The 25317-nt window shown below is 39.5% G+C and overlaps 1 protein-coding gene across 1 annotated transcript in view; it reads right to left on the bottom strand.

Moving 5' to 3' along the window:
* Positions 1-5371: 5371 nt before the first annotated feature.
* LOC121511229 (high affinity choline transporter 1-like) overlaps positions 5372-25317 on the bottom strand; it is a 41798-nt gene continuing 21852 nt past the window's right edge. The window contains exons 7-11 of the mRNA XM_041789833.1: positions 20025-20173; positions 19745-19888; positions 12354-12507; positions 11674-11891; positions 5372-5941 (exon numbers count right to left, since the gene is read on the bottom strand). Of these exons, the coding sequence (XP_041645767.1) occupies positions 5381-5941; positions 11674-11891; positions 12354-12507; positions 19745-19888; positions 20025-20173 (1226 nt within the window). The 3' untranslated portion in view covers positions 5372-5380. The remainder of the gene's footprint in view (positions 5942-11673; positions 11892-12353; positions 12508-19744; positions 19889-20024; positions 20174-25317) is intronic.

The following is a 25317-nucleotide window of genomic DNA, read 5'->3' as shown; positions in this document are numbered from 1 at the left end:
CCCCCCACGGCGCTGCGGAGAGTTCTCACACCTGCGATTAATCACTCATCACCACTCACCTTCAAGAGACGCCTGGAAACTCTCTGCAGTGCCAGAGTTTCGCTCTTTACTCCCCGTGGTAAAGCTCCAGCGCTCGGCTCAGTATCTCTCGTGATCCTTTGATTTATTCCTGTACTTACCTGTGGGTTCTCCTACTAACGTGTCTCTCCTCTTTTCCAGTGCCTCACTCTCCGCTCACCAGCAGCTCGACTCCAGCACTCTCACCCACGAAGATTTCCCCTCACGCTCCGGACACTTGGATTCCCCCCCCCCTTTTCCTGCGCACAATAAATCTCTTAAAACTGCTCCCGACTCCGCATCTGGGTTCATCCACCACACACACACATAACACCAAAGGTGACATATAACACCTTACATTCAGAATAAGATGATTCCAGGTTTATCCCCTCTTTGCTTGAAATGTGTAAGAAAAACAGGGGGGTTTATCTACCTTTTTAGCACTGTTAATACATATCACAGTGTTTGAACTGCATGACTACAGAGGTTAATGGTATTTTCAAAACAAAAAATTAAAAAAAAAATTAAATCCAAAAACCTGGGCACTGCTTGCTTGGTCTTCCCTCTAAGATCCGTCACCTCTTTCTCTTGAACTTAAACTACTGGAGAATCTGCTGCTTTTGGTAAAGAAATGGTTTCTGTTGAAATGGTTTAAAGATAAACCTCCTATAGCCTTTAGGATGTTTTGCCATTTTAGTCATTTTAGAAGTCAGTCATGGTCAATATAATTTGGCTTTTTGACAAGTCCAGCCACAAATATTGCTTTCAAATTGAGGTCTGGGCTTTGACTCGGCCACTCCAGAACATTCACCTTGCTGTCTTTAAACCATCTCTGTGTAGCTTTCCCTGTATGCTTTGGGCCAATGTCTTGTTGAAACAAAAAAACAAAAACAAATCTTCTCCAAAGCCACAGCTATGTAGCAGAAAGAAAAAAATGTCCTCCAAGATGTTACAATATTTTGCCGTATTCAGTCTACCCTCTTTCACAAGCCTTCCAGAGGCAGTCGCTGAGAAGCATCCCCACAGCATGATGCTGCCACCACCGTGCTGAACAGTGGGGATGGTGTATTTGTAGTGATGTGCAGTGATTGGTGTCTGCCAAACATAGCATCTTATCTCTGTTGCTGAAGAAGTTCAAAAAACAAAGGAAGGAGTGCTTCTAGGACTCAAAAACAACAACGAAAAAAAGTTTGTTTGAGGTGCTCTTTGGAAAAAGAAGCCTTCCTGATAAAGGCTTGATGCTGAAATGCATTGAAGTGTGTTTTCAAGGTCTACACATGACCATGCCATTAAAATAAAGGCATTTTTATGCTGAAAGAGAGTGCCTTGGAGTTTGCTTATGTATATTATAACTACTTAACCACCACAGACACACTATTTACAAGCAAAGCAATGCATGATGTGTCAGAGAGAGATCCAGAGAAACAAGATGGATAATGCTCTTAATGTCTGAGTCAGATATGGTTTCATACATGTGACTTCAAAGATGATGGACTTTGAACAGAAGATGTCGAAAGAATTGAGGCTCTTACACACTAAAAGCAGCTGGGTTATTTTATCTACCCAACTGTGGGGTTATGAAATGTTTAACCCATTATTGGGTTATTATGGGTTATTTCTATGGGATTTGGGTTATTTTTGTGCAACTCATGCGCAGAGTCAAAATCCATCAACCCAACATACATCAGTTGACTCAACACCTGGGTTGTTTGGGTTTGAACATCATGACGTCATCGCATCATCACGTCATCACGTCGACTTCTCTTGCCTTCCACCATGAAGCCTCAAGCGCAATACGAACATCAACACCGGGAAAACCCGACTGATCACCCGCTTGGAGAGCCAAGTCAGTATTTAAAGGTTTGTGCACACTACATATCTAATTCACATTGTCTGTTTTGCCTTACTTTTTAAAATAGCATTGTGGCGATTCAGGAAGCAGTCGCTTGGAGCAGGGACTTCTGGGTATTACTTTGTGCAAAGGAATTCACTCTTCTGATGTTCTTTAATGTTCATGTTTTATTGTGGGGTTGTAATTGTGCATGTTTTGTTTGTTGGTTCATGTTTTTGGGGGAGGGTGTTCTTTTAAAGTGTCACACCATGAGTGAGGGGGTTAATGGTGCAGACTACCCTTTCTGCATGTGTGTGTTGTAAAATTTATGATAGGTGTTCATGCTTGTTGCATGAGGGCATGTCAAATTCATTCAGCTTGTCTATGAGCCATTCCTCGCCACAGTGTCATTATATTTTCGTTATCATGGAAGCACACACAGATACAGTTTATTGGTTTGGTTATAATGAAAATAGTTCATGATGCCCATGGGCATATGGTCACTGTTCAGCCACAAACAGGCTTGTTATCTTCACATTGGATTACATTCTGTTGCTAGTCTGCATTGCTTTTGGTATGGTGATATCTGAATAGTTAATACAATAGCAATTTTATTTTGCTTAAGCTCTTTTAGTGATGTGTTTTAGTGTTTCAGATCTATGGACAGCATTGTTATTAACACGTTGATTGAGTGGCAGCTGACAGACCCTATAGAAATTTAAAGGTAAGTGTTAAGATCCTTCATGTCTGCTGTGACTCCTCTGACAATCAGCAGGCACACGTGTGCAGCCTGCAGCAGTCAGCCACAGGTGTAGCCACTATGGCCTAATCAGGAGTCTATAAAGGACTTTAGAAAGTCTATAAAGGACTTCCATTGTTCAGTTTGCTCTGCTGCTGACAAGATACATTTCCACCCTGGCTGTCAAGTGCACCAAAAGTGAGTGTTATTTGACCACTTGACAACCTGTAAATAAAACCCTTTAACTTTGATCTTCTTCTTTGCTTTGAGTGTTTCCTCACCTTCAAATTGATGCTGATAAATGCCAGCCCTACAAAAACGTTACACATTTAGAACAGTAAGAAATGTATTTTATTGTATTTTTTACCATCCACAGCATATCAAGTCTGCATGCTAGTCAAAGTGATAATTTGGACAGTCATGGAGTTGACTGCATTTCTTTTTTATATGAATTCTTATGAAATATAATTTCCTTTTTTTTCAATAGCTTCCATGTAATGTGTCACATTGACTCCGATAAATCAATAGGGCACATTCTTTCTTTGTTTCTTTTTTAGCCTGGAACAAACATGGTGGAGTACCTCCATGAGGCCAAGGCATCTACACCATACAGAATACTTGCTTGCAAGTTAAGGGTACTACAGCATTTTACATCCACATTCCAAGAATCTTCACCCAGTTCATTAAAGGGGCAGAAGTTTTGTTATTGTTGATTTTTTTGTTTAAAAAAAAAAAAAAAATTCTATGTAGTAATTTTATTTATTTCATTTTTTATTTAACCTTTATTTAACCAGATAAGACCTCATAAGACCTAACAGCACTAAAGGGACAGTTGTTCTATTATTGTCGTTTTTTTGTAATAATAAAGGTTTTTTGACAATTCAAGTATTGTTTGTTTTTATTGCATAATATATGATTTGCATGACCAAATCTATCATGTATTTTGTTATAGGTTTGTAGTTTTACAGTTTTATAGCTATGGCTAGTCTACTGCAATCTGTGTTCTTATAGATTGTACTGTAACGTTAGAATTAATGAACAAATGTGTTGAATGAACCCAGAATTGTAATTAATTTGACCCAGCATTTGGATAGAGAATATAACAAATATTTAGTAGAAACAACCCAGAATTGCAATTAATTTGACCCAGCATTTGGGTAGAGTATATAACTAATTTGTGTGGTTGAATTTCCCCAGATTTGGAGTTACTTTGACCCAGCATTTGGGTGAAATATTTAACTCATCTGTTGGGTTAAAATGGAGCAACCTATCTTGAAGGGTCAAATTAACTAATGCTGGGCTGGTGCTATTTTGACCCAGCAGTTGAGTTAAAAACAACCCAAATTGGGTCATTTTTGACCCATCATTTTTTAGTGTTTAGCTACAACATTAGCACAATAACTTCACCACACAAACCCCAGTGGACAGATTTTGACTATACAGTTTCACTCATGTTTTTGTAGGTGAAGACACTGGACTGGATAAATGTGCACACAGCAAAGACAATCAACACATAAGCAGACAATAGCACAATAAATGCAGCTTTCAATGAATGCACATGAAACATTTCCTACAGGGGTAGAGTCTGGTGTCCAACAGATCAGAAGTGAGCAGAGGTCAGCCCATTAATGGTTTTTCCACTGTTCCAGCAAGTTAAAAGTCTTGTGGCATTAAGATTCAGCTTCAGGATGAGAGCAGGGCAAATCATCCTTCTGAGGTGGGAGAAGAGTTGTGTGTCCTTCTTTGGATACCTGTGGACTTTCTGCAGCACTCCAGTCCAGATAACATCACAGGAAGAAAATGTAAGAACTATTCTAAGAATTTTTTTCTCACCTACAGGGTTTGACTTACTATATTTTTGAGGATAAACAATTTGAAGCATGACATTATAAACAGCTACTGAGGAACTCCATAGCAAATACTGTCATGAAAGGAGTGAGAGGTAACAGAGCCGCACAAACAGAAAATTGTCAAATTGGAAAAAATTTTGAATTTTTGATTTTTATGTTGCTTGAAAAACGTTAGGATAGAAAAGTTACAAAAACAAGAGTCTCAACTGAAGACCCTGTAAAGTGAAAATAATTCTGTATTTAGGTTTGTTGTATGACAGGTCACTGTGTTATGAACCCCCAGGTCAAACATCTCCAAGTTAATAAAATTAAGCTTCAGAATCATGAAAAATGAAGCAGTAAAATCTGCTCTAGGATGGTGTGGGCGTGTCTGTGGAATGAGCTGAACCCACGCCCACTCAGGAGAAATTCGATCCTCTCAAATTAAAAAAATGCTACAGTCTGAATTGAGGAAAGCCTGTCTCTTGACCTTTTCCTGGCTCAAATCTCTGTTATTATACTTTAAATAATCCATAGACCACTGTGGCTGATAGATTTGGTAAATTTACCTCACAATGAACAGAAAAACAGCTTTTAACTGACTGTTAACTTTCTAAAGGGCAGTGATATTGGCTAACAACAGACTGTACTGAGATCTACTGCTCTGTGATTTTATATTGTAGTGTTAAAGGGGCGGAGTCACTCTCTACTGTGGGCTTGTGACATCACGAGCCCATATAGGCCCCGCCCAAATCAAACCAAGCCAGGAAAGAGGTGAAAAACGTTCTAACGGTCTAAATCCAGAATTCAGTCACATGTAGATCTCAGTGTTTTCACATGTTTACAACAACCATATTCCAACATATCTAGTGTGTTAACACACACATTTTGGATTTCACTTTACAGGGTCTTTAAACACATTCACTAAAAGTTACTGGTCATCATTGGCTCTGATGCCTCAGCTTGACAATGTGTTGTCCTCAATTTCTCATTCTCATTTGGTTCTGTGGTGTCACCTATTGCTGTCATTGGTTGTGGTGTCTGTTGTCTTTTTACTTTGAAGACATCCCACCTCTCAGGAAGCAGGCCTTTGTTGAAGAGCACTGAAGCCAGGTAGGAGAAAATCAAGATGGCGGCTAAAGCAGACAACATGGAGATGGTCCTAACTGGAGCATACTGGACATAAACACCGTCTTCAAGAGTGCATCCTGGGAAGTGTATGACTGGTGCTAGTCCTAGTGTTGGGTCCCCACTGAGTATCCTTAAAGAAATCCCCACAAGGAAACCCAAAACAGCCCCATAACCATTGGAGATGTTGAAGAAGAGGACACAGACGAGTTGAGGGAAGGTAACAATGTAGGCTCCTTCACCACTAATGAACATGAACAGAATGATGCTGTTTTTCAGGGTGGTGAGTGACGTACCAACCACACCCACTACCACCACAGCAGCACGGATCACCCACTGAATCTCTCTGTCTGATGCCTGGAGAAGAAAAAAGAGATTTACACCACCCCAAAATGACTATACTTCACTTTCAATTCAATTCAATTCAATTCAACTTATATAGCACATTTCATAAAAATGTAACCTCAATGTGCTTTACAGAGGATAAAAACAGACACAAAACAAACAGACAAACAGCAACAAAGATACACTACTGAGTCAAGAACAACTGAAATTTTAGGCAAAATAATTAATGATCTTGGACACACCTTGCAACAATCTGTACAACATTTTGCATATAGTAATGTTGGGATCTCCTAAAAGGAGCATATTCAAATCCATGAACAAGTTTGCACACAAAGATAACTTAGCAGCCAAAGGCTTGTGAGAAAAGCAGCGTCTTGAGGCCACCTTTGAAGGAACTAAATCAAATCATCTTTATTTATATAGCACTTTACACACAACATAGTTGATCCAAAGTGCTTTACAGAAAACAGCATTTAAAAGAAATAAAAGAAACAGAAGAAAATGAGTTCCAAAGTTTTGGGGCACAGATAGAGAAGGCCCTGTCACCGTAGCTTTTTGTCTTGGTTCGCTGGATGGACAGGAGTTGTTTGTTGGAAGATCTTAATTCTCTGACGGTGTGGTATGGGGACAGGAGGTCAGTGATGTGTGTGTGTGTGGGGGGGGGGGGGGGCAAGCCATTTAGTGCTTTGAAAACAAACAGAGGGATTTTGAAATTTATTCTGTAATTGACAGGTAGGGTGGAAAGAATGGGTCTGGTGTGATCTTTCTTTTTTCTTTTTTGACCTTGTAAGGATTCTGTCAGCTGCGTTTTGGATGAGCTGGAGTCGGGATAGACAGGAGTATGTGATGCCAAAATAAAGTGAATTACAGTAATCAATACGGGATGAGATGAGGGCGTGGATTATTTTTTCTAAGTCGGAGGAGCAGAGAATTGGTCTGAGTTTGGAGATGATACGGAGTTGCATGAAACTAAGCTTGACTACATGATTGACTTGTTTGTCAAATTTTAAACCTGAATCGAATATGACACCGAGATTTTTTGCATGTGGTTTGACAGAGAGGGATAGTGGACCGAGATGAGATGAGATACTGTCAGTGAGATGCGGTGGACCAAATATGAGTGTCTCTGTTTTTTTTCTCATTTAGTTGAAGGAAGTTAGTTGCCATCCAGGTTTTTACACCGTAGATCGTAAATTTCAGATCTGCTGAAACTAAATGTTTCAGCAGATCTCAGGTCAGCAGGCAGTTTATTCCAGAGGACGGCACCATAGTGACTAAATGCACCGTTGCCAGATTTAGTTTTAATTTTAGGTACATTGAGGAGACACATGGCTGATGATCGGAGAGGTCTGATGGGATGGTAGTCAATGAGAAGATTAGAAAGATATTGGGATGCCATAGCATTCAGAGATTTATAGACTAGAAGTAATATTTTGAAATCAATTCTGTACTGAACAGGGTGCCAGTGAAGATGTTTTAGTACAAGTGTAACATGTTCTGTTTTCTTTGTCCTTGTAAACACTCTGGCAGCAGAGTTTTGGATGAGCTGGAGCCTTCCAATCAACTTTTTAGGAAGTCCAGCAAAAAGGGCGTTGCAGTAATCTAACCTGCTGGATATAAATGCATGAACCAGCTTTTCGGAGTCCGATTGTGACATGAAGTACCTTAGTTTAGAAATGTTTTTCAGGTGGTAGAATGCTGTTTTTGTAATAGCTGTTATGTGATTTTTGAAGTTTAGATTCAAATCAGTGATGACACCTAGGATTCTGACATGCTCACTGTGCTGTAGAGGAAATTATGACATGGAGATGAATCCTTTCCTCTGTTTTTGTGGGCCTACTATTAGTATTTCAGTTTTGTCCTTGTTTAGTTGTAAGAAATTATGTGACATCCATTTGCTTATTTTATCAATGCATTTACAAGGTTATGTACAGGACTGTGATCATCAGGAGAGAGTGAAACATACAGCCTAGTATCATCGGCATAGATATGGTAAGAAATGTTGTGTTTTTGTATGATAGAACTCAGGGGTATCATGTAGAGACTAAACAGCAATGGTCCAAGAACTGAGCCTTGTGGCACCCCACAATGAATGTTAAAGTTGTCACATGTAAAATTGGCAAGTGATACAGAAAATGTTCTTTCTTTCAGGTATGATGTAAAGGACAGATCCGGATAGGCCAAAGTGATTTTCCAGTCGGTGTAAAAGGATGTTATGATCAACTGTATTGAATGCAGAACTTAAGTCTAGTAGTACTAAGATGGAAAGTTTGTTTGAATCACTGTTGATTTTGAGGTCATTGATTACTTTTATTAATGCAGTTTCAGTGCTGTGATTGGTTCTGAAACCTGATTGGTACACATCGTATAGATTATGGTAGATGAGGTAATTGTAATTGTTTGAAGACAGTTCTTTCAATGATTTTACTTATGGAAAGAAGGTTGGAGATAGGTCTGTAACTGTTGATTATTGATGGGTCAAGTTTGTTGTTTTTAGCAGTAGAGTAATGATAGCATGTTTAAGAGAAGAGGGGAAAACTCCAAATTGAAGTGCTGTCATAATAATATGAAGAAGATCACCTAACAGGCAGTATGAGACACATTTGAAAAGTTTTGTGAGGATTGGATCTAGAGGACAGGTGGATGTATTAAGGTGCCGGATCACCTCCTCACAATCACTAATGGTAACGTGTAAAATTACACATGCTAGCTTGGGTACTTATCAGTGGGTTTAAGGAACCTGGGTGGTTGGAACTGTATATGTTTTTCCAATGTTAGCTCAAATGGATTAAATTTTTTCAGTGAGGTAAACTGAAAACTCATTACATTTATCTGAGGAGAGAAACTCAACTGGAATAGACCTTGAGGGTTCAAGAGTTTATCGACTGTGCAGAACAGATAGCGATTATTGTTTTTATTATCATTTATCATTTTTGAGATATGTTGTTGTCTAGAGATTTTCATTTCTGAATTATAAAAGGTAAGTACACTTTTGTACATGTAATAGTATACCTGCAGGTTGTATTTACGCCATTAATGTTCTGCCTGTCTGCAAGATCTTTTTAACATCCTTACTTTTTCCTCATTTCTCCATGGGGCCTTTGGTTTTCTTTTGTTCACTTTGGTTTTAATGGGAGCAATGCTTTCAATGATCTGACCTACAACAGAGTTGAAGTTGTCCATCATTTCATTACATGATAAAGTAATGGGCAGCTTGTGGTTTGTGTATTCCTGAATAAACATGTCAGAGGTATTGTCATTAATAAAATGCTTATTTGTGATCCTGACTACATTGTTGTGGCTGGCTGTGCAGGTCATGTCAAAAAATATACAGTGATGTAATATCAGTATATCTTATTTTAATTTGGAGACCTTTGGACATAATCAAGTTCAGGGTGTGTCCTAGTTTTTGTGTAGAACCAATCACATGCTGAGTGAATTCAAATGTTTCTGGTATATTTACAAGTGATTTTACGTCTGGATTTGCAGGGTTGTCAGTGTGAATGTTGAAGTCAACAGAGAGGACAATGCACTCATAATTAACAGATTGTTGATAGAAGATCAGCAAATTCATCAGTAAAACCCTTTCTTCATTTTGGGGGGTGATGAGTTGTGATTAGCAGTGTGGGTTCCACCAATCTAATCACCACAGCTAAACACTCAAAAGTTGTGAAATCACCAGGAGACAGTTTGACAGTTCAGGAGGTTTTTGTAAAGAAATGCGATTCCCCCACCTTTTCTATTATTTCTTATACAGCATGAATACAGACAATCAGCAGGTGTGGTTTTAATTAGCTCTTTGTGGCCAGTCATGTCAAGCCATGTCTCAGTAAGAGATAAACAGTCTAAACTGTTGGTGCATATGAGGTCATTAACAAGTACGGAAGTAGGTTGGGGCCATTTTTGATGGAGAAAATAATTTCAGGCAAGTTGAGATTAAAGTTGAAATCTTGAGAATGAAGTCGAAATTTTGAGAATGAAGTTGAAATACAATTTCGAGATTAAAGTCGCAATGATAAGAAAAAAGTCGAAACTTGTTTATACTAACAGCGGATCATAGACGCTGTGTGTTTATGTATCAATGAGAGAATCTCTTTGTTGTTAATTCCAATAATGAGGTATAATTTCACATATTCACTGATATGAGGCATAAGGCATACTGTAGAGACAGTCAAGATTCTCTGTTATTGTCTTAAATACTCATACATCAACAGGAGAGAACAGCTCTCGTTTTCCTCTCCATCTGATCACCTGGTTACGTAATGGGAGAGCGAAGGGAGATTCATCACTTGTTTAGTGATCAGTGTTTGTTGTGGTGGGACAGACAACATCAATATAAACATATCTACTGACACATCTGAAGGGAAGCATGGAGGCGCTGCATAAAAGCAGCAATAAAAACATATGGGTTTTTTATTTCTAAATTCCATACACAAATGTAATGTACATCGTGTACATGGCGTTTTGAGGGTAACATTTTCTGTATCAGACACAATACTGTTAAATAGAGTTTCTAATACAACATGTGACAAAGTGTTCCCTTTTTGCCTTTTTTTAACATTTTGTCATTAGCAGCAGCCTATGATCAATAAAAGAGCGATCAATTTCCCTTCGCTCTCCCATTATGTAACGAGGTTGAGTCTGTCCCCTGTGCGTCTCTACAGGTGATCAGACGGACAACAAGAGGAAGAGAGACACGAGCGCTGCTGTGCTCCTGTGGATGTATATTTAAGACAATAACAGACAATCGTGCCTGTCTCTACAGTATGCCTTATGCCTCATATCAATGAAAATGTGAAATTATACCTTATTATTGGATTTAACAACAAAGAGAATCTCTCTGCCACATAAACACACAGCATCTATGATCCGCTAGTAATAACAAGTTTCGACTTTTTTTCGTCATATCGACTTTAATCTCGACTTTTCAAAAAATATTTTCTCCTTAAAATGGCCCTAATCTGCTTCCGTAAACAAGAAATACTTTGTTTGACAACAATCTGAAATTAAGGACTTATGTTGGGGTACTGGAGTTTGACTGAACCGTCCCAGTTTTGATTTGGTCAATATTCTGTGCTTGGTTTTTTAGAGGCTTTCTGGCTCTCACAGCCACTCGACTGGTGATTCTGGGTGGGATCAGATTATGACATGCGGGTGAACTGTTCAGAGAAAAGCAGTCAGGAGTATTCTCTCCCCCCAGTTGACTTTCATTGTGAGGATCAGTGTTACCAGAGTCAAATGTAAGTGTAGGGGCGGGAGGTGGCTGGCAGGAGGAGCTCAGTTCACAATATGGAGGCAGAGGTGTAATTAGGGGACTCCTTGTGTTACCTCTGGTGCTGACAGCGTTATTGGAATTGTCCCAAATTAGAGCTCCAGGGCAGATTTTAGACTTGAATTTGTAGCTTTATGGTGAGTTAGACTATCTTGATTTAGGCGATTGTATGTGAGGGATCCTGGCTCCACATAACCATTAAAAGATGGGCATGTGGAACCAATGATGCTGGTGCTAGGACCTGGGGGACATCAATAATGGTGGGACAAGTCTGAAGGAGTGGAATGCAGGTGAAGTGTTTTGGTAAGCCAAGAGTGAGACATGTGGATGTAAAACACCATGAAAGATGTTTCCCGATAACACTTTGCCTTTTTTAAATGAACAACATACCTTAATCATAAATAGTCACAAAGAGTAACACTTTAATCAGTTTGTTGTGGCCTTACAAATCGCATGCATGCATGAGTTCTACCTGAGGCCTCAGGATGCTCTTGTATACGTTGACACTGAAGACAGAAGCTGCAGAAAGCAAAGCAGAGTCAGCCGATGACATCACAGCTGCTGCCACACATCCAATACCGATGATGGAGATGAAGGATGGAGTGAGGTGCTGCAGTGCAATGGGAAGAGCTAAAGCTGCTTCTCCACGTTCAAATGGAGATGGAGAACCGTAGGTGGTCAAGTTCCAGTCTGAGACATAAAGGCAAATAAGGAAATGCTTTAATAAAGAGCTACATCATGGTTACACGTCTGGATCATTAACAAAATGGACTAAAATATGACCACCCCATACAACCCCAATTCCAAAAAAGTTGGAGCACTTTGTAGAATGTAAATGAAAATAAATTGCAATGATTTGTAAGGAGCATTTTAAAGAGGGAGAGTCTCTCAGTAGTCGGGTTGGAAGAGGTTCACCAATATGTGAAAAATTCTTTTAAACTTGTGGAACTACTTCAGAAAGATGATCCTCAACATAAACTATGAAGAGATTGGTCTGGTCTCATTTTCCAGATGTTTACAAACTGTTGGTAAAAGAAGAGGAGATACTACAGAAAGGTAAGCATGGCTCTGTCCCTACTTTTTTTGAGGGGTTGCTCAGTTTAGGATTAATCCATCCATCCATCCATCCATCCATCCATCCATCCATCCTACCTGTGGATGCAGCTGCTGCCCCAAGCAGTATGGGAGGTATCCCAAATAAAAGAAAGATGAAGCCAGCAACAAGACATGTGATCTTGGCTGTGGATGTGGAAGAGGCTGACAAGGTCCTCTGGTGCAAGCACTGGTATGCCAGACCCCCCAGTGCCTGGAAGTCAAATGGTTTGCCTCTCAATTAGCTATGTGTGACAACATGCAATAATATGCATCCCTGCTATTGGCCCAAATCATCCATTCTGATAAACTGAAAGCACAATTCATGTATCCAAATGTATCCTTGGCATATTAGACAGCGAGGTAGATAGGATCAGTAGCTATAAAAGTATTCCCCCTTGGATGTTTTCACCCTTTTGTTTATTTTATAAATCAATCATGGTCAATATAATTTGGCTTTTTGGCAAAAAATTAGAAAAACACATCTTTAATGTTAAAGTGAAAACAGATTTCTTCAAAGTAATGTCAGTTAAACAAAGATATGTAAGGTAAAATAAGTAATTGCTAAATATTTGTCCCCTCTAAAGAAACAGATGTCCAGTCTGTTGGTGTGAGTAGTCTCACAATTATTGAACTAGGGATCACCTGAGTGCACTGAATGCACCACCATCTCAGCCTGATCGTGGCCAAAAATGGACACTAAGAGATGGAGTGTGTAAGTACAAAAGTTTTTTGCTACTTTTACTGCATAAAGTTTATAACTAACATCAGTTCTTGTCATGCACATGTAATATCCATTCCTTTTTAAATTTTTAACCCTTCAAATGCCAGTTTGTTTACACAATGCACTTGTTGGTTAACAACCTTAAAAAATGACAAGTCTCCACATTCTCAGTGCTACTGGTTTTCATGTATTATCAGTAGCACAGTCTGAGATATGTAACTGATTAACAGCAAAACTAATTATTATGCATCGTTATTTTTGGGAAGGGAAAGCAAAAAACTCCCAGTCAGCGTGTTCGTGGACAAAAATGGCCACCTCCTGTTTGCATTCCCAAAGTGTTAAAAACCTAATATATATTAAAAGATTTTTCCACTTCCACCAACTTGATTTTTTTAAATTTGCATCAGTCATCATCATGAAAACCACAGTTTTATTCAAATTCAGAATTTTAACCCTTTAAATGCCTGTTAGATCACATAATGCTAATGATTGATAAAGGGAGAAAAGCATAAAATCACTGTTTTCTTTACAAATAAAACATGCAACCTGCTTTGTTTTTCCAACAATCATTGCAGCTTAATTTAAGTCACTAATCAGCAGTGTCAGCGATTTTAATGCAACCTTTCCTTTTTTTTTTTTTTTTTTGCAGGGACAGAAAATCAGAACTCCTACTCAGCGTGTTTGTGCACAAAATGGCCACCTCTTATTTGCTGTTGCAAAATGCTGTACAAACACTATATACTGCTACTGTCACTGCTGAATTTATTTAATTTGGCATCAGTCCTGATCATGAAGTCCAAAATATTAATCAATTCTAGAATTTTAACCCTTTAAATATCAGTTAGATTACATATTACCATGAACTTTTCAGGAAAAAAGAGAAAGTTGTCCATTTTTTCACCATATAATTGATACAAAAATGATTTTCACTTCATTTGAGAAATAAAGCAGAACTTTTTTTTACTTTGAACAAGAAAACTTATTTTATAGAGAACAAGAGAACTACAACAGCATATGTACTGTAAGTGTGTGAGAGAGAAAAGTGTGTTTCAGTGAGTGGCTGTGTGTCCATGCTAACGCGCAGCAGGATGTGCAAACCACAGTAGAGTGGTCCTTGCAGACACACTTTCCACAGCTGGAGCAAGTGGTTGCTGTTCTTCTCCTGTGAGTGCACAGCTCGCACCTTCCCCTCATTATGCTGGTGGGCTGTGGGTCATGCCCTGATTCAGGCTACTGTATCCAGGCAGCAATGGCAGCAGCGACTGTTGAGCGTGGCCATCTTGCAATCACTGGGGTCACCGGCATGTGCCCAAGCTCTTCCAGGAACACTCTCCATCGGTAGGTTTTAGAGGACTCCCACTCAGGATGAACTGATTTCCACAAGACAAAGGCATTGTATGCCGAGACATCCAGGAGATTGTAGAAGAGAGCCAGTGGCCAGCAGCTGGTCTTCCTGCGACAACTGTAGGTGCCAACAACCTTGTCTAGGTTATCTACCCCGTCTTTGCACCTGTTGTAGTCCAGGATTGCTGCAGGCTTCCTCTTTTCCCCGTTGCTGACTGCTGGTTCCCTGTGCTTTGTGCTCAAGAGAATCACATTCTTCCCTCGTTTGGGCATGTAGGATACCACCATTGTAGTCTTGGTGAAGGCAAAGACAGATGACAGAATCTCCCTCTGTTGCAGCTGGAGGAGCTGGGGAGGTAGCTCTGGTTTGTTCCTCTGGATTGTGCCAACCAAAGCTAGTTTTCTTTTGAGGAGTTCCTCTGCCAAGGCAAACGAAGATAAAAGTTGTCACATGTGACAGTGTGTCCTTGGAGCCCCTCTGTCAGTTCCAGTGTGACTCTCATTCCCTGGTTAACTTCCCAGGAACTACCGGTTGGTTTTCCCGTGTAAATCTGCGTCCTCCAGGCATAGGAGTTTGCCACATCTCAGTTGACCCAGGTTTTAATGCCGTACTTTGCAGGCTTGTTGGACATATATTGCCAAAATTCACATTGATGTTTGAAAGCAACAAGCTGCTCATCTACACACACATCAACCCCCAGACTGAACATGAGGGGAAAGTGAGCAACCCACTTTTACCACAGGATGTGAAATACGGTGAGCTTATAGCTCCTGAATCGTCCCGGGCGGGTGAGCCTGTCATCAAAGCAGATGTTAGAGCTGATCTGTATAAAGCAGTAGAGGGGCATCATAGCATGAAATATGGGCCGTCCTGTCTTGTCATCCCACAAACCACATGTTGATTCATGTCTTGAGCGGTAGATGCCAGCCAAAATCAGAATCCTGATGTAGGCTCTCATCTCCACTTCATCCACATCCCTCCAGTCCTGATACCTCTGCCTACCATGCAGGTTTGTGTGGGTGCTCAGTGGCTGAATAATCTCCTCTGTTATAAACAGGCCAAAGGCAGACTTCAGGTCTCTCATGCAGGCAACTGCATACAGAGTGGGCCCTGGGTGATACCAATGGGTACTGGATTGAAGTGCAGGGTCTCTTCAGCAGTGGGAAATTACATCATTTTTCCATGAGACATCCACTCACCCACCAGATCCTCTCTCTCTGCCACTGCTCCTACTGTCTCTGCCATCAGCTGCTCGGCCTCCACCATAGTGTCTGTATGGTCCTCACTTCCTGAGGAAAAGGAATCAGGTACTGGTACTCCTCATCATCAGTGGTGAGGTTGTCATCCTCTGAGTAGGGTGTCTCCTCATCTTCAGAAGAGGATGTGTCCTCATCTTGGGTAGAAGATGTCTCTTCTTCAGGTGCAGAGGATTTCTCCTCATCTTCTCTCGCTGAGCGCACCACATAGTCACATGCATGAATCAGTGAATATGACCTTCTCGCCATCGGGCCAGGGAAAAAATGATCTGGGAGCTGTTAGGCTAACTTAGTATAGAATTAGGATTGACTGCACCTGTGTAAACTGCAGGACAGAGTTATAAACAGTTTTTGTTTGGGCTGCAGCTTCATCTTTGAAATCTGAGAGATGTCCTGTGATTTTTTTGTGGAAAGTAGATATTCGGATGTGTAGGGGCTATTGCAGCAATCCCCAAATGATGGCCCGCAGGCCACCCGCGAGACATTTGGGAAAAAAGATGGAAATTTAAAAAAATATATTAATTTTTAATTTTTACCCTCTTAGGTGTTTAAAATACAAATTTTCACTCATTTATCATGATCTTTCTGTAATTATAGCGAGAAAAGGTCGAACTACTATGCAATAAATGAGTTAGATATGACACATTGAACTCTCTTTAGAGTAATTTTAACTACATTTATTTACATACAATGTAATTTTATGTCAACAAGACGTGCAATTATAGTCTTGATCATTAACGTTTAAATGGGACATAGTGTATAAATCCTACGTGTATTTAACTCCAGGTCTCATCAAAAAATGGTAAAAATTACTCTCATAATGATAAAACAAATTGTTTATAACTGAAAATGTATTCCTAACCTGGACACAGGATGTCCTATGACATGAGAGATTGGCATTTTTGGTCTTGGCGCAGCGCTCACAGACATAAGTACGCACGGAGATGCACCACTTCATGACGCAAGCAGGGATGTCAGGGGGACTCAGAGAGAACAGACATGCAGAAGAACGACTGTTGTGCCTCAGACATGAACTTAAAAGTCAAGTTTTCACTCAGTAGGTGAGGATTTATAGCTCTTTAAGCAGTAATAGCGCAGCAGTCAGGGAAACATTTCCTTCTCTCACTCCCTTTCTGGACTCTGCACTGATCCTAGGTCAGGTGAAATAATCTCAGGGTCTGGTCAGATATTGTGGACAACAGGTTGCAAATTTTAAAGCCATAAACAGTCACGCTGAATGAATGTTTATAATGAATATTCCAGTCTTGTATATTTAGCATCAGTGGGTCTTAAAAACGTTAAAAAAAGCGAAAAAATTGCCACCTGATTCAAGGACAGCATATCAATGACTGACCTATTTTCTATTAGTTGCAAAGTAAATTCTCTGTCTAAAGTAGCTAATAGTCTGTGGTTGAGTGTGTGTGTTTGTGTGTGTGTGTGTATATATATATATATATATATATATATATATATATATATATACACACACATATATATATATACATATACAGTGCCTAACAGATTTATTAGACCACCCTAACCAAAGTAAGGTTTCTGCCACAGCTGCCCTAAATCAACAGCATTGGTAATTGCCAAAATCATTTTTTTATGTTTCTGCAATGGTTCATACACCAATATGTAGAAGCTCTTTAACCCAAATGATATTTTTTCTGCTAGAATATACTTATTATTGTTATCCATGAATTTTCACATTTACTGATTTACTAAAAAACTGAAAAAAATAGTAAAGCACATTAATATTTCTTGATTCATATGTCAAATTATAGTTATTTACTTGCAATCCTGAGGAGAAAAATGAGTTTTAGTGGTTGAATGTTATGCTTGATTAATTTCTGACTTCTCAGAGAAGCCCAGTGAGCCGGCTCAAATTTGGGTGAATTCCGTTTGAAATTCCTCATTCCTGTTCAAAATGGTAAAATGTGGAGAGCTCACTGAAAATGAAAGAGTCCGCATTAAAGCACTTCATGATGCTGGATGGTCTTTGAGATAAATATGACAGGTGGTCTAATAAATTTGTTAAGCAGTGTACGTGAACATCCTAGAAATCATGTTTGGCACTTAGCTTTCTGTCCTTGAAAAATGTTGACCCCCAGGAAAAACTAACTGGGGAACCCTGGGCTATCGTGTAGGTGTGTGTTGCATTTTTTTAATGCAAAGAACAAAGCTACAGGTGCTTTGAACATGTACATCAAAGCCAGGCTTGCCTGGGAAATAGTGATGGGAAGTTCGGCTCTTTTCAGAGAGCCGTCCCTTTTGGCACAGCTCCCAAAGAGGAGCCGGCTCTTTAGACTCCCGAACAGCTCATTATTTAGGATCTTTTGTAGCCCTATATTTTACCTTAACTTCGCAAAAAATAATGGTTAGTGTGTTGAAAACCTTTTTGCATTCAGTGTTTTTATGAGAAGCCTTATAATTGCCTAATTTTGTGCATTTGTTCTGTTATAAATCTGTTCTTAGGTTTAGCATTTAAATTCCACTGGCTAGGGTTAGAATTAATGCCGAGCGGATGCAGACGTGTGTTTGCACATGCGCAGTACAGCTCCGGGTCGGATCGATTAGCGACACCTCCCTCTCTGTTTTCACACATAATGGTATAATCCTTTATCCTCACATGTGATTGTCCGCATGGCCGCCATGCTGGCCAATCAAAACAAAGTTCTGACCAGAGCTGGGGCTGAGCACTGTGAGAGCTAAGCAGCGAAAGGAAAAAAAAAACTGGGAGCTGGCTCTCACTCTATGCGAGCTGGCTCTTCTGATTCACTACAAAGCATCGGCTCTCAGAGCCGCAGCTCTGAAAAAAAAAAGGAAAATGAAAATGACAATTTCGACATCAGTGTGCAGACATGATTAGAACAACATGAAACGGGCTCATTGTGCAAAGGCCTCTGCATGCCGACCTGTGTACTAAGACACATGCAGCAGCCTCTCAGTGCACTGTCAGCATGGAGACCGACGCACTTTCATTAATCTACGATGTTGAGGTCAGTGAGAGAGCCAACTGGGTACAAGATTTTTAATAGATTAAATAACCTCCTTGACAGTCCATGTGTGCAAAATGGAAAAGGTCTATGCATCTGTCTGTGTGTGTGCCTTGAAATGCAGGCTCATCCTCATCATTCCGGCCCGTCAAAATGACGGACAGCCTTCAAAATTCTCTGTCATCCTTCAAAAAAATCCATCAGTGAGGGAGAACATTGGATTAATGTGACCTCTGGATCACACCACAAAATTGTATCATTCATTCACTCCTTTGGAGTGCAGTAAGCCATCATGCGCCCCTATTGAAACTAAGAACATTACATGAAAAAGCTCCCTTGGACTAAAATGGCCAAAGGACATATTTTTGTAGAAAACATTAAAAAATACGATTTTTAAGTGTTGAGTTTAGAATGAAAGCCATTTTACCTAAATTGTATTATTTAAGACAAAAAAAAAGGAATTAAAAATGTAGTTTTCATGGGTTTCAATTGGCCAAATGTGCCACTGTAGAGCTGAGTGGTACTATTGGATGTATAGAGAACATTATTGATATATTTTAAATCTGAACATAAAAATGAAAAGATCACAAAAACTCCAGACCCTTGGGAAGTTTCATTCCATATGCATTAACACAGCTAAAATGGTCAAAAAATGAAAGTTAAGCGGACACAAATTGCCAACTAGAGCCCAGAGGGTTAAAAAAGCCAAATTATATTGACCATGGTTGATTTTTATTAAATCAACAAAAGGGCCAAACATCCCAGGGGTGAATACTCTTTATAGGCTGTGTAAGCATCCTGCATCTTTTGCATAGCTAAAGAAACATTAAAACCATCATCTGTGCATTTAAAATAAAGTTGCATTGAAACAAGACATTTCCTCTTTCAGGCTTTGCTCCTTCTTTGATTATTCAATCATCATAGCTGTTGATTTCTCAGAGAAGATAAAGGCTATTGTGTACTTGTCTGATTTCTGTGGTTTTCACTCACTTTTGTATGTTTGGTTCTGTTTAAAGTAAAGCTGTTATATCTGCTAAAAAGCTCTCAGTATCATTTGCAACAGTGATTTTTGTGCTACAGTTCTATGTTAAACACATCTGATAAAATTCAAAGTGTTGCTTCCTTACAAAGAATAAGAAATCGTCAACAATCCTCCAGGCGTTTTTCGGTTCTGGCGTTCCGATCCAGGGAGCGTGTAAGGTGTTGTTCATCAACGTCTGGCTGATGTCCAAGGTGTACGGGCTCATCAAAACAAAGGGAACACAAACCCACTGCAGAGAGAGTTTACACTGTTATTGATACACACACAGCTTTAAAGGTTGAAATGTAGAACTTTTATCCTGTGCATAAGAGTATTAAAAAATAAAGCGGAGCCAGGCACGCTATAAAAAACAACTGCAAACTCACCAAACCAATGAAAATGAGGAAAAGTTGTATAACATCTGTGTAGGCCACAGAGTAGAGACCTCCCAGCAGTGTGTAGATGATGGCGACAGCAGCAGAAATCCAGATGCAAACAGCAAAAGGTAAATCCAAGACCACATTCATGATTGCTCCTGTGAAAGTCATGGCATAAATAAGCATTTCAGTATTACCAGGTCATATTTATTGCAGTATTGTCCACTAGGGGTGTAAAGGTATGCGTATTCATGCCTTACCAATTTGGTACAGGCCTCTTGATACAGTTCATGTGGAGCAAAGCTTCTACATGAACTGGAAAACAGTAGCTCAACTCACACCATCCAGGCAACCACACAACCACAGCAAACAACAGAAATAGCCTGAACTTTCCCAGATAAAAGTCTCCTGTTTGGAAACACTTTGTTTCCCAGTGAAATACAACAGTGGACTCAGACAAGGACAAGGCAAAAGTGGTGCGGACATCAGCCGCTGTGTCACAGACAGCAGTTCATCTGATCAGTTAAAGCATTTGAAACGGCCCCACACAAGCATGAACCTCACTGCAGCTAGAAGAAAAAAACAGAGCAAACCATCTCAGTTTGGACGTTTAACAGCCTCTTTCTGGCAATTTCTGAGAGGACAAAAGCAGTTACAATGATTTTCAAAGCAGCCGATCTACAACTATATAAGCTGCTGAGAAAACAGGGTTTTAACACCCACTAAAGTTAAGCAAGCCAAACTAAAGAACTTCTAATCCTGCACCTTTCAACAAAAAGTCTCACCAGCCCTTTATGAACTTATAGCATGATTTAAGGTCTCTTTATTCAAACACTGGTGCTCTGATTTTGGGACTCAAATCAAACCTAAATACAGGACCTTCGACTTTTGGCCTCAGTGGAGGAGGAGAGAGGGATTCTGTCATGTCTGTAGCTGGGTCATAGCAAAGGTGACAGTTATCCTCAGATTCAAGACAGACTCTAACCTCTTTATCTGCTCAGATGGGCCTTGAAAACAGCCCCCAAACTTTGTAGTGGGTCCAGTCAGATAAAAAAAGAAGTAGTGAGCAAAAGCGCTGAAGTTCATGTTGAAATCAGCAGGATAAACATTAATAACCTTACTTGATGAGTTAACTTTAATTGTATGATGTTGTGTTTAGCTTGGAATTTGAGGATAAGAGTAAAGAGTATATACAGTGCCTAATAAATTTATTAGACCACCTGTCATATTTGTCTCAAAGACCATCCAGCATCATGAAGTGCTTTAATGCGGACTCTTTCATTTTCAGTGAGCTCTCCACGTTTTACCATTTTGAACAGGAATGAGGAATTTCAAACGGAATTCACCCAAATTTGAGCCAGCTCACTGGGCTTCTCTGAGAAGTCAGAAATTAATTGAGCATAACATTCAACCACTAAAACTTATTTTTCTCTTCAGGACTGCAAGTGAATAGCTATAATTTGACTCATCTCTTTGAATCAAGAAATATTCATGTGCTTTACTATTTTTTTCATTTTTTTTTTGTAAATCAGTAAATGTGAAAAAACAATATAACAATAATAACAATAATAATTATATTCTAGCATAAAAAATATCATTTGGGTTAAAGAGCTTCTACATATTGGTGTATGAACCATTGCAGAAACATAAGAAAATGATTTTGGCAATTACCAATGCTGTTAATTTAGGGCAGCTGTGGCAGAAACCTTACTTTGGTTAGGGTTAGGGTGGTCTAATACATTTGTCAAGCACTGTATATTTCAATTTATCAATAAAAATAATAACCTAGTATTTGAAAATAATATTTCAGTATTTTCATGCATTGAATACCTTAGGACAGAGGTTTTCAAAGTGTGGGAGAGTGAGCCTCCCCTATGAGACACTACTTTATTTCATGGACCCCCACCACTGTAGAAATCAGATTTTTAAAAATGTAGAAAAAAACAAAAAAACAAAAAACAACAACAACAACAACAACAACAAAAACACTATTTTCAAACATTTCTGTCTTGTATTTATTTACTTATTTTTACATTTTAATATTTTGGGTTTGCATATTAAACACCTATCTAACCCAGGTAATCAGTATTAGTTTCAGTATTGAACTTGATCATTATGCTCTAATTTAGTGGGAACAATATGTTTGCATCCATGCAGATGATGTAGAATTGCATAACAGCAGATCATCCTTCATCTTCAGCCTAGCCTGGTCACTTTTGATCACTGTTGGTGCCAAAAATCTGCTTTTGCACGGGCTGTCTTAGTGTTTCCTCTGGAGGACTGAAAGTGCCAAAATGAAATATAAAAATATATAATTAATTAAATAATTAAATGTGTCATTAATTATTTAATATGTGAAATTAATCAACAAATATATAAATAAATATATAATTATTTATTTAATGAAATGCATATGTTATTAAATAATTAACTAAATGTGTCATTACTAATTTAAAATAGGTTATAAATAATTAAATAATTTATGAAATAAATAAATAATTAAATACATGTTTAAATAGTTATTTAAAATGTAAAAACACATCTACTTATTTTACTATATATTCTTTAACTATTTCACTCCTTTTTTTTTTTATTATTTCATGATTCCTGCTCCAGCAGTACATCATGAAATAATTTCATCTGTCATCCTCTCCTATCAAACTCAGTGGGCGGGACTAACGCTGAACAGTCACAAACCATTGCTTTGGTCTGCAGGGTTGCCAGACTAGGGAGTTTCCTACCAAACAAACAAACAACCAAACATGGCAGCAATCACTTAGGATCTGCGTGAGCTCTCCCGTGAGTTGATAACAGATATTTTAGTCCTGGCAGAGAATGTTGTCGCTGGAATTTCAGACCCTGAACATGTGGCTAGCAAAGCTGTGGGATTTATTGAAGTTCTTGGAGTTATTTCCGCTCTGTCTGACCAAGATATTGACCAAAGAGTGTTTGCAAACTTAACAAATTACCTTGTAATTTACTTACTAAATGATGAATTTGTACATGTTGATGACTCAGTATACTTAAGTGTTTTTTAGGCTGTAAAATAGCAACAGATTTATATGATATCTGATCTGACACTGGAGTTATTTCAGCGGACCTGGGATCAGCAGCTACAGAGCCCTGTGAGGGGAGAGAGAGAGGGAGGGAGAGAGAAAGCAGTTTATAGCAGAGAGTTATTGCTCACATCATATAATCTGGAGCCTGATCAGAGTTCTAGGCACTTCTGCTGAATAATACCCCGACTTTTTAACTCGTCTGAATTCCCCTTGCATTCCTTTATGCGCTATGAACTGTACTATTTCTATGTGTAATTCTGGATGCCTGCTGCACCAAACAAGCTCTCATGTCACAGGACAGCCTGTGTCCAGGCCAGGATTAAAATGTTCAGTTAAAAGGTTTTTTTTCCCCACCTTGACGAGAGCGATTTTAACCCTCTGATGAGAGCTGGAGGTGAAAACACCTAAGGATTAATAAACGATGTTCCGTTCAAACGTCAGCGATCAAGATCACAACTTCACTTCTTGGTGACATGATATAGAATTAGAGGTAAGTTCATTCAGTGGATGATAGTTTGGCATTATAATTTTATAATAAGAGAGGTTAAATCAGCTGTGTGATTAACATCCAGCACACACTTGTCCGCATATTTGGCACTCTCCTCTACGCATGGAGGATGAAAGGTGTGTGTTATCCTGTGAGCTGCTGTTTGTGACTCCATCAAGGGACTTACTATGCTGGTTGCTGTCGGCTTACCCAGAAAATTGCAGAACTTGAGGGTCAGATTTCCTGTCTTTACCAAATCCAGGAGGCTGAGTATGTCATGGACTCGCTGGTTGCGGAAGCCACCCGCTTCCCAGCCAACAACACCACACTTCCCTGGCTCGGTCCCTCCACTTCCTCTGAACCGGTGCCATCGATTCAGGAGGACCAGGACTGGCCTTGGCTCGATGCAAAGCTGAAAGCCCAGAATTGCTCCACTCCAGCTTCTCGGGACACTTGGACGGTCATCCAGGGCAAGAAACGTGATGGGAAGCTTTCCCACACTCCTCTTCCTCCTGCTGGGACCACCCAGCTGGAAAACAAGTTTGAGGCTTTGGGAGAGCAGCACCTTTCCACAGACAAACCGGAGTCCCCTATTGGTCGTGCTCAGCCGCTGCCAAAGCCACCCTCGGTCCCGGGAAAATGCTCCTCCCGTCGGTCTGCATCTGCTGGGCACTGCGCACCGCAACAAATCACACCCAAGGACACCGACTCCATGCCCTCAGGTGAGCTCCAGCACCAGCCCACAACCTTGGTTATAGGGGACTCCATCATCAGGCATGTCAGATCTGGTACAGCTGTGACTCATTGTTTTCCAGGAACCACAGTCCGTGATATCACGGATAAAACTATTGAAGTACCCTATTAAATGCTCTCAAACAGCCCCTCATGTTCTCAGTACAGACTCATGTATTAAAATGTGTTTAATTAATGCCCGCACTGTAGCAAATAAGTCTCATATTTTGAATGACCTATTCTTAAGGGAGAACTTGTCTTTCCTTTTCCTAACTGAAACATGGCAAAGAGACATGGAATTTGTTCATTTGAATGAACTGTGTCCCCCAGACTGTGCTGTTAATGGGATCCCTAGGTTATCTGGCCGGGGAGGTGGTCTAGCAGTTGTCTGGAAAAACACTTTCCATTGTCAGCTAGTGAACACAGATAACTTTAACACATTTGAAATACAAATAACCAAAGCTAATGGGACAGATCCCTTCTATTGTATTTTGATTTACAGACCTCCTGGTCCAGCAGGTCAGTTTTTATCAGAGTTCACTGACTTCTTAACTACTACCACCAAGCTGGACAGGATTCTTCTAGACGGTGATTTTAACTTGCACACAGATGATGATACGAACTCTGCAGCCTCGAAATTTCTTAATACTACAGACTCTTTTAACCTTAAACAACATGTCACAGGTTCCACTCATATAAAAGACCACACCTTGGACTTGTTTTTTTCCCTGGGGTTAGATATCGATCATGTTTGTTGTGAAGATTTACTAATCAGTGATCATAAAAGTATTTTCTTTGATCTTCATCTACCTACTGATCTTTCCCATGTTAAAAGAACATTTTGCTCCTGTATTCTGACAGATGATACAGCTGACCAGTTTGTGGCTAGCTTTGGTTGGGACTCTTACATACATTCTAATGATACTGACTTTTTAATGCAATCTTTTAATGCTCATTGCACTACTTTATTTGATATAGTGGCACCTTTAAAGGTGAAAACCAAAACCACCTCACAGTACTCACC

Source organism: Cheilinus undulatus, linkage group 6 (assembly GCF_018320785.1).
Source record: "Cheilinus undulatus linkage group 6, ASM1832078v1, whole genome shotgun sequence".
In the NCBI taxonomy this organism is placed as follows: domain Eukaryota; kingdom Metazoa; phylum Chordata; class Actinopteri; order Labriformes; family Labridae; genus Cheilinus; species Cheilinus undulatus.
Note: the sequence above shows the minus strand (reverse complement) of the source record. Positions and strands in the feature narration are given on the sequence as shown.